This window comes from Polyodon spathula, chromosome 2 (genome assembly GCF_017654505.1).
Source record: "Polyodon spathula isolate WHYD16114869_AA chromosome 2, ASM1765450v1, whole genome shotgun sequence".
NCBI lineage: Eukaryota > Metazoa > Chordata > Actinopteri > Acipenseriformes > Polyodontidae > Polyodon > Polyodon spathula.
The window spans coordinates 16721193-16731910 of NC_054535.1; the positions used below are offsets into that span (position 1 = coordinate 16721193).

The following is a 10718-nucleotide window of genomic DNA, read 5'->3' on the forward strand; positions in this document are numbered from 1 at the left end:
AAAAAAAGTTTTAGGTGTACCCAAGCTGATCAACCTCAACAGTTGCTAGTATAATTTGCCAGCATTTGTATGTCCCTTATTACACCTGTATTGTGGATAATTTGTTTAAATTCCATGTGTACATGCAGACAGACATATCCAACTACACACCTTGGGCATGTGCAATGACAGAACTACAAGAGCTTTTGTAGTCAGCTCCAGAAACAAAAGACCAAGGTTTTTTTTTTTTCAAACTGTAAACATTAACTTATTAAAACATTAATTTATATTTCACAAGACAGCTCAGTATTCAACACATCTTCCTCTGAATATCCTTATTTGGAATGCTGCTTACCGTATTCTGAATATGCTGTACATGAGTGTGATACTGAGTATTCTGAATAGTACTAGTACGATGTTAACCTGTAGCATATAAACATACTGTATAATAGTAATATGTCTTAATTTTTTATATAGCGCCTTTCACTGTGGACCACCATCACAAAGCGCTTTACAGAGGTAGGCTGTGAACAGTGCATTACGTGCAGAGTCACTTGCAATAGGACATTGATTTAACATCTCATTCGCAGGATGGAGCACAAGGAGGTTAAGTGACTTGCGCTGACTCACACACAAACACACAGTTAGTCAGCCAGTGGCAGAGGTGGGATTTGAACAAGCCCTGGACTTTAACCACTGGACCACACTGCTTCCAGATAGGGGATGAGGCAAAAGGTGAAAATTCATGCCGTCTGTTTTCTGTTTCTTTCTAGTGGTAAAGCATTTAAGGAAACCCAAGAACAGTACAAGAGCCGATGGAGGTCTGTCCGAGTCATGTATCTCACAATGTTTCTCAGCAGTATGGGTAAGCTGTTCTTAATCACTCAGCACACTCACTGAGACCCATTGTGACAGCTGTCTTAAAGAGTAAGTAGCAGGGTTGCGAAAAATCTAGCGTTATACATCCCCACGTGTTGCTACAACTGTTCAAATAAAATACCTTCATTGTTAACATGCTGACAGCTTTTTACACGTATAACTTTAAAATCAGTTTTAAAGCTCTTTTCAAAATGGCCACTCTAGTGCCCTGGGGTTTGAGATCTGTCCTCTAAATGATAGCGATAAAGAGCTGTGTTACCTGATTGACAATGTGGGCAAATCCTTACACTATCAGTGCTCTGTAAGTGTAAAGTGTAAAAAATGGTCAGGATGTTAACAATGAAAAGCTGCCAGTAGTCTTGATTTAAAGAAGGCAGTGTTACAACTGTGTTCATAAAACATTAGGGTGCCAACATATGCATAGGGCTCTCTGTTTTTGTTTTTTATATTATACGTGATGTCCCTTAAAAGTTAATTAAGTTAAATACATTTTTCCCAATTGTAATGACTTGTTAATGACTCGATACAAAAATGTTATAACCTGTTTTGCAAATAATAGTTTTCTCTTAATTACAATTTAATTAAATCAATTTAACTTCACTCGCTGTTTGAATCAAAAACAAGGACTTGCCTTTTTGTGCATTGTTATCAGTGGAACAAAATCAGAGTCGCATTCAATTTACCAGGAAAAAACAAAAGTGTTTGATTAAGAAACGGAGTTGACTGAATACCTTTAGCGACATCGCATGATCAGAAACTGGAAACGAAGAGCCCTGCATATGCATTACAATCCTTACCATTTACCACTGCACAAACGCAGCATGCACACGATTGATGTTGCTATTTTGGGGACCTGGGAGAATTTCCTTCTGAAAGCTCAACTCTAGAATCACGACTACCAGTCTCTGAGATCGAATGTCCTGATCTATATGACGAGTCGACGCCACCCTTAAATTGTGCAATGTCAAATTTCCTCCGAGGTAATCCCAAATTTATGATGTGCTCACTGTATGTTCCAATGAATCCATGTAGAAATAAGACTTGGGTGTTGGGAGGCAGAGGCAGCTTGACCAGTTTGAAGCCACGCAGCAGAGGTAGATAGTGAGAATATTAACAGCCTGGATGTGTGGTAGTTAGTCGATGCAGTTGCCCAATTTGGGGATTTCTGGGAATTGCTCCTTAGGCAAAACCTAGTGGCAATGACCCAGCTCCTGGTTAAGCACTGACTTTTTATTGAAATGACATGCAGGTCTGGTTGTGTGTGTGATTTATTTTTTTAACTAAATTATATATTGTGTTTCTTCTCCAGGTTTTTCTATTGTCATAACATCAATATGGCCGTATCTTGAAAAGGTGAGTACATCACTGTGCTAGAAAGAGTGCAAGACTTGGAATTCTTATGTTTAATTGACTTTATGAGACAGTCATTTAGCAGTTAATGTTTCCCTTGAAATGGATCTACTGTAAAGATGCTATCCTTATATAAAATACAATGAGCTGAATAAACTTAGAGATGCTATGTACAGTATAATGTAATGCTGCAAGCCAATATTTTGTAGACACATTCTAAAATGCACTTTCCCCTCCAGATTGATTTGACTGCTGACGCCAGTTTTTTGGGCTGGGTTGTTGCAGCGTACAGTGTTGGACAGATGGTGGCTTCACCTATCCTTGGTTTATGGTCTAATTATAGACCAAGAAGGGAGCCTCTTATAGCCTCCATATTCATCAATGTGGCAGCTAACATCTTCTACGCATACGTGCATCTCCCGCCCTCCCACAACAAATACTACATGCTGGCAGCTCGCACCTGTGTGGGCATAGGTGCAGGTAAACCGGCACAAACCACAGCATACATCTTCACACATAGGGGGAAAGGAATACACTGCCCCTGGTAGATGTAAGAAATATCACATGTATTGTATGTCATATTTCTTACGCCCACAAGGGGCGGACATGGTAATGGTTACAGTCTGGTTTACCAAATGTACTAGTTAGATATTCATCTGAGAACCACAACTAACTTCACACCTCTGAGTTTAGAAAGTTACTTGGATGTGATGAATGAAACAGAAAGTGATACAAAGTGCTTCTTAAGAAGTCGTTACTAGTGAGAATAGCTGTGAGGTTTTGCACCTTAGTTCTTTGTTGGATTATCCAGGGCAGGGGAGGATTAGCCAGGAAATCTAGGCATGTTTCATTACTACTACTTTACAAATTCAATTGTAGTTGTACTTGCCTTTAACCTTAATTTTCTATATTTGTTTAAAGGAAACGTAGCAGTTGTGAGATCCTACGTTGCTGGTGCAACAACACTTAATGAGCGGAACAGTGCTATGGCGAACATGAGCGCCAGTCAGGCTCTAGGATTTATACTGGGTCCAGGTAAACTACTGTTGTCATGTGTATTTTCATTTGATTTGGTATTGCTTTGTGGTTTATTTCTGTGTTTCTTGCCGTCCCATTTTTGAAGCAGAAACACCCCTAGCACAGCACTGCACTGTTAGCAATTATTTGTATTCATTTATTCATTGAGTTATTTGTCTGTTTTATTGCTTGTGAATGTAGTGCTCAGTCATGATAGGTTTGGGACAGTTTCACTAATGAAGTTAGTGTCATGGGGGATCCCAACTGCTGTTGACACAGTCATTGAAAATAGGGGAGTCATTAATAACAACATATCTAACAGTGTGTGTGAGTCTCATACATGACTTTGTGTCTTTTAAAGTAAGAAAATGTCAGGATTATATTTTAATATTTAAAGTAATTGCAGCTAACAAAATAATTCCATATATCTTAGCCATTTTGCATGTTCTAGCACACATGAAGCTCTGAGTTCTGTGCCTTTTTCTTTGTTTATCTGTTTGTACTTGTACTCCCTGGGTCACTTCACCTCAGCAGTGTTTTCTGGGTCAAAGCATGTCAGGCAATAGGGGAAGCAGCTGATTGGTTCCTGACAAGAACAATTCCAGTGATTGGGTGGAAACAATGTCACTCTCCAGGCGAAATGACCCAGGAAGCATAAGTCAAAAAGCTTTGCTTCCAAACCGAGTTTTCTTTAACCTAGTGTCTTACCAGATGCCATGATTTGAAGTGTTAGCTGTAGCATGTGGTTCTTTCAAAACTGCACATTTCAGACCTATGTAATGGACAGTACACGGTGGAGAATGTTAAGCAGCTATTTTGTTAGATTTTAGATCAATTGGCTAGACCCTCTTATCTGTTAATCGCATCGGCTGGTTTACCTGCCTCCCTGCTGTTTCAGTTTTACAGGCATGCATGTCTTTTATTGGTGAGAGAGGTGTCACCTGGGAGCTCATTGACCTGCAGCTCAACATGTACACAGCTCCAGCTCTGCTGGGATCGCTGTTCGGAGTTAGCAATATTGTGCTTGTCATTGCTGTCTTAAGGTAACATGTCATGTTTTCAGTTTATTGTAGCAACAATAATCTGCAGTGGGCCACACCTGTAGTGTATTAGAGCTTGACTCCACTATAAATGGACAGTTATTAGCTGGTAGTGTCTGCTGTGTTAGGTGTTAGTGCTACACTAGCAAGTGGTTTAGACCTCTGTAGTTAATACAACTATTATCAGTGTTTAGTTAGCGCCTTACTGTATTTGAAACAAATGCAAACATAAAAGCATACTGTATCTTCTGAATTTCTTTCTGTTCTATTGCCATTGAAATGATTATAATTCTCTGAACATTTGTTCCAGTGCTACATTAAAAAAATTGAATAAACTGGTATTTAAATATATAATTCAGTGTTTTAGTTCAGGGGCCCTCTGTGTACTTGCTTTCTTGCTTAGGTAGTGACTTTGTGAATTGAGCCCTTAGTGTTTACATAAAAAAAAGAAATGTAAGTACATTTGTCAGACTTCTAAACCTTACTCATTTCTGATTGATAGGGAACACTGTGTGGATGATCTTGGAAGAAGTTTCAACGTCAATAGTATTTCGGAAGGTAAGGTCGTGGACCATGTGGGAGAGCATGGTATGGGGGCGGTTGTTATAGCACCCCCTATGATACAAGATATCAATATCTTCCCCATGGTCTGATGACTTTAAACCATCCCATATGCTACTTAGACGCCTTGTTACGCAAGTAAATTGTTCTTCTCCTCACTAAATCATCTTGCCAGATTTCAACTTTTAGAATTCCTCTTTTTGACTGTAGAGCATCTTTAATCACTGAACTAATTAGCTTTGATTATGCATTCAGTTAGGAAGCCTGTAATACTTTTTGTTTAGAGATCATCTTACCTCTTGTCATTTTATTTAGAACGAGTTGAAGTGACTGGAGACGCGGAGGAGCATATCGATCAGGTGGCCGTAGTGACGTCAAACCTCCTGTTCTTTGTCATCCTTTTCATATTTGCAGTCTTTGAAACGTAAGCATTTTTGCACTTCTAAATTCAGTGGAATAAGGGTACTATTAAAATTTCATTCTTTTTTTCTGTTTTCTTTTTTGAGCTTTACCAAAAATGAATGTTTGAAGTGTTTTTTAGCTATGGATGAAGTAGCGGCAGCATTGTACAAAAATAAACTGGTGCGTCAGCTTTACCTAATATTTGATATTGTGTGTCTGAAGTTATGGAATAAAGTGTTTTAAATATATATATACAAACCACTGACCAGCTGGGCAGACAGGTGCCTGGCACATAGAAGTTGAAGACATTTATCCCAATGACAATCCAATATTGTGAATCTTTATATGGGTTTAGCATTTTGTTTCTAACCCTTTTTACTTTTTTGTTACAGGATCTCCACTCCTCTGTCAATGGACATGTATTCTTGGACAAGGACACAGGCAGTTTATTACAATGGCATTATTTTGGCAGCAATTGGGTTTGAATCCATCCTAGTATTTATGGCAGTAAAAAGCATATCTAAAATGTAAGCTACAGGCGGGTTAATTCTTGTTTTTTATTGATGTTTTCTGACAATACAATGTAAAATGAAGTATTTCATAAAGTGTTTCATCCATACTTTTTGGAAAAAATATACGAAAACACCTCAAAAACCGGTGGTCACAAAATTTACAAATCAGGTATGCCAGTGTTAGAATATGAAATACATGGGTTCCTGTATCACTGAAAAATAAGCACCAAGTTCCATCCCATGAGACATCTCCCAGCATCTTGTGCATCAGCATCTTTGCCATGTCATGTCAAGGCTGTGGTCAGGGCAAATGATTGGCCACACCTGATATTAGGTACAGTACTAATAGAGGTGAAGCAGGATATTTAAACTGTATCATAGTATATCTGTCAACTACTCCAAATTAGCAAAACATTTATTTTGTATTTTGTACAGAACTGGAGATCGACTGGTGCTTCTTGGAGGACTAGTGATTATTTTGTGTGGATTTTTAATTTTGCTTCCATGGGGGAACCAGTTTCCAAAGATCCAGTGGGCAGGTAAACAAGGAGCTTTGCTACAGTTGTACCAGCTCTGTGTATTATTCAGAATACCTAAACATGTTGCTGCTAGGATTTCCACTGCCCTGTCAAGTACTCCGCTTACAACGTCTGAGGTACACACTGCTTTCAGATCTATCCATTGTGAATTTCAGAACCTGTGTATCCCACATTTTCTTCAGAAGACCCTAACCCATACTCTTGTATTTAGATGAAGTCAATCAAATATTTAATGCTGAATTTAAACAAGATTGAATGTGTCTTCAAATAGGAGGGATTTTAGGTTAAACTAGTTTTCTGGATATGCAGCCCGTGATAAAAGTTTGGTTGTGCACCTTTGGTTTAGAATACTCCACCCCTCTCCGTCTTCCACTCAAACGCTAAACAGAACAGGGACTGGTAGAGATTGTAGGATTGGTGCCCAGTTTAATTAACGTGTAGCTTTATTGGAAAATGAAAAAATCATGCAATAAACAAAGTGGATATTCCAATTATTATTACTTATTATTTTTATACCTTATCAATGGTGTCTCAATTAAATAGGAGATTAGCAGCTGCAACATTGAATCACCAAGGTGGTGAACGTTTAAAGTTTTAAAAGGTAAACTAAAATAAAAATTCTAAAGTCCTATTTTACTAAGTATTTGCCCTATAATGTCCTATTTTATGAGGGTCTTGCATGATTTTATTTATTTTTTTATGGAAATGGTTCATAGCATAGGCTATGTGTATTAATTTAACGTGTATTAATTTGTGCGATTGGTTTTAGGAAGCAAACCAGTTGATTTTTGGAAGAATATTACCATTCATGGGCTTCTCCCAGGTTTTTCAATTCACTGATCCAAATATTAATTACCGGCTCTTGAGTGGCGCATCCATTGAAGACACTCCTTGAGGAGTGCAGGATGCGCCATGTAACCTGGAGATCACAGGTTCGAATCCAGTCTATGCCGACCGTGACCAGGGGTTCCTAGGGTGGCACACAATTGGTCAAGCACCGCCCAGGTAGGGAGGGCTTAAGTCGACAGCAATCCATGGTTCACCGCACACCAGCAACCCCTGTAGCTGATAGGGTGCCTGCGGGTCTGCAGTGGAACCATTCAGATCTGTGGTGTCCTCCAGCACTGTGGGTCTGGTGGCTTCGCTGTGGATCCATAGTGCAAAAAATGACAGATTGGCTGGAACACGTTTCAGACGGTGTTTCCAAATAGGAGATAAAACTGGGGTAAAAAAAACATTGGCAATGAAATATATATATATATATATTACTTACCAGAAGTAGTTTGGTGGTGTAATTGGCTGTGTATGGAAGCCACCAAACCTTTAAAGGGCTCCTAGTTTTCATTCTGTTTGTTGCAGGTTTTCAGAACGCTACCACAAATGGGACAAACGACCTGTCTGAACCAACGGGCTGCCCTGCCCAACAGACCTGGTGCCAGTATATCCCTGTTATCCACCTTTCCCAGTACATCATGTCTAACATCCTGATAGGTGTGGGATATCCAGCTTGTAATGTCATGTCCTACACGCTGTACTCCAAGATTCTGGGATCAAAACCTCAGGTGATATAGAACATCTTCATGGGATTGCAAATGAAAGTATTCCAGTGCACTAGTGTATGGAAAAGGGCTCCGACCTCTTCTTTATTAGTTGTTAATTTGATGGAGTGATGCTTATCCGGTGTTGATAAAACTTGGTTTTCAAGTTTTAATAAGTTTTTATTCAATAAGTTTTAGAGCTCATAAGTATCTGGGGATATAGAGCAGTCTGTATGCCTAGATCATATTATTATTATTATTATTATTATTATTATTATTATTATTATTATTATTTAGCAGATGGTTTTATCCAAAGTGACTTACAGAGGCTAGGGTGTGAAATATGCATCACAACTGCTGCTGCAGAGTCACGTACAGTAGGACCTCGGTTCTATGTCTGATCCGAAGGATGGAGCACAAGGAGGTTAAGTTGCTTGTTGAAGGATATAGGGCTATGTTTTCTTTTTTCTGACTTTGCTCTGGTTTTTTAGTTGTAGTTCGGGTGCAATGTTATATGTTACTGACAACGCATTAAGCCTACTTTGCCATTTTACTGATGTTCTATATTTAATGCCAAACAATATAAGTGCTTGATTAGCAACACTGTTAAATAACTTTTGACAAGACCGTACCCTTGTTTTGTTTTTTGTAGCTGGTCTTTTCTAACTCAGTCTTGTTTATATGGCAGGTTTTTTTTTTTATTGGGTTGATCCATTTCCAGTCAGGTAGATAGCAACCTTCCCATATAAAAGTTGTTGTAGTCTTGGTTAGTATTAAATGTAGTTCTGCTTGTTAAATGCAGTAATTTGTTTCTGTTCTTTCACTTTTAGTTTTTTACACCTGGGTTGTCTGTGTTTCCTCAGGGTGTCTACATGGGCTGGCTAACGGCCTCGGGAAGTGGGGCTCGGACTCTGGGGCCGGTGTTCGTCAGCCAGGTGTATACCAGCCTGGGGCCTCGGTGGGCATTCGGTACCATCTGTGGACTGGTAGTAGCAGCTGTAGTTCTCTTGGCAGTGATGTATAACAGACTTATTGCCTTTTCTGTGAGGTATGGGAGATTACAGCAGCAAGTAGCTTCTTAACATTTTTCCAGCTTATGAACTTACTGGACCTAATGGTTTTCATTCATTCTACGCACAAAGACACAAGGAGTATCTTTTTTTTTTATATATTGGTACTAAGAGACTGTAGGGTCGCAAAATGAAGTGCAGCGATGATCAGAGACAATCAATCACACGATTGTTGCATCAAAGGTTTATTGCAGTGGTCATCAAAATACAGAGCGCTCCGGAGAATAACAGTCACTTCATCAGTAACTAGTGTATTCTGCCGGGGTAAAGCACATACATGGGTTATATAGTTTCTACATAAAATCCCCTGCTCCTATCAGGATTTGGCACGCAGCAGACAATTCATCCTTCCCTACCCCCTAAACTCATATACTCAACCAATAGAAGACAGCTGTGGGGCATGATTGCCCCCTCCGTTGCGGTTGTTATGTTCACTTCAGCCTGGAATTTACGATCTAGCAAGCAAGCAGGCATTGCCCTTCTTCTACCATCCCTCCATTGCCCCTGGACATCTGACCCAACCTAATGGTGTACTGAAACATTCTGCCCTTCCCCCCCCTCCTTTCATAAATTCCTTACTAAACATTGTAAAACCGCACCCAAATGATCGTTGGTTGATCCTGCTATCCTGTTCTGTTCCTTCAAGACTTTGTGTATCTCATATCGACTTTGGGTCGACTAATAAACAAGCAAAAAAAAACCATGTGTCATCAAACCTTTAATTTCTGCAAAAGTCATGGCCTGTGTGTGGTTACTGCAATCCCCGTTTCTACCTAGCAGGGTTTAGGACCCAGGGGAGCCCTGTGGCAGGCATGCATTCAGTGCGCGAGGCATGTTTACATACAGTACTTAGCCACACGACTGCACCCTAACCAGCCCTCGCCCCCCAGTCTCTTGGGAGAACCAGCACCATCTCCGTTGTTGTTTCTTACTTACGTGTTCATGAACGCTGCAAATTCGTAGCCTCTGTCCTTCGTAGATTTTCTGCTTGCGATTTACTAAACAGCTGTTTTTTCATGAACAACTATCGTAATTTCACTGCAGGTTTACGAACAGCATAAATTACTGCTCATTATACAGGAGAGGTCGGAGTTTGCATCTCATTATAAATAGATTTGCAATGCCGAAAGTCAAGATGTAGAACATCTGTAAGTAAAGTGGTATCAGGTCTTTAGTTTCTTGCACTGTCCATGTAATTTAGGGTTACCATGTTTGCAGAATAAAACACTTTTATTTTCTTCAATTCACTGAAGCCACGCCAACTCTGAAGCAGTTACAATAACAGTATATAATAATAATATGGTAATTAAAAAAATTAAACATTGGGTGTGTGTAGGCCTATTGCAGATGATAACAACTACGTATTTTTTCTATATTGTCATCTCAGAACATGTAAATGTACAAAAAAACAGATTTAAAAAAAAAAAACAGCTATTCCCATTTAAACGTGATAAACACATAATTCAGAATGATTAAACAAAACAATTCATAACATTGTTTATTTTATTTTTGATAACACAATCTAATAAATTACTCTGCTATTATCTTGCTGAGCACACCGATGCAGCTTTGTACCTAAAAACAAGGGCCGATTTCACGATTTTACTGTTTACTGTTTCTGACTTGACAAAAAATGAAGACTGTTTTTGCACTCCTTGCTCTCAAACTATGTGTAGTTCGTTTTGATGGTGTGAAGCATCTCGTGTCGTGGTTTCTGGTTGATATTTCGTAGCAATTCACTTGCTCCATAAAGTGGGTGTAAGTTTCACCCACCTGTTCTTTTAATTAGGGTCAGTAGCCTGGCCAGGTTAACACTCAAATTCCCATAGTT

At 39.2% G+C, this 10718-nt stretch overlaps 1 protein-coding gene across 2 annotated transcripts in view; it reads left to right on the forward strand.

Annotated features, from left to right (window-relative positions):
• Positions 1-9039, forward strand: part of mfsd8 (major facilitator superfamily domain containing 8) — a 20871-nt gene extending 11832 nt beyond the window's left edge. For both annotated transcript variants that reach the window (XM_041277461.1, XM_041277467.1), the window contains exons 2-12: positions 753-844; positions 2168-2211; positions 2448-2688; positions 3130-3243; positions 4124-4268; positions 4768-4823; positions 5142-5250; positions 5621-5755; positions 6176-6279; positions 7639-7841; positions 8681-9039. In XM_041277461.1, the coding sequence (XP_041133395.1) occupies positions 753-844; positions 2168-2211; positions 2448-2688; positions 3130-3243; positions 4124-4268; positions 4768-4823; positions 5142-5250; positions 5621-5755; positions 6176-6279; positions 7639-7841; positions 8681-8899 (1462 nt within the window). In that variant the 3' untranslated portion in view covers positions 8900-9039. The remainder of the gene's footprint in view (positions 1-752; positions 845-2167; positions 2212-2447; positions 2689-3129; positions 3244-4123; positions 4269-4767; positions 4824-5141; positions 5251-5620; positions 5756-6175; positions 6280-7638; positions 7842-8680) is intronic.
• Positions 9040-10718: the final 1679 nt, after the last annotated feature.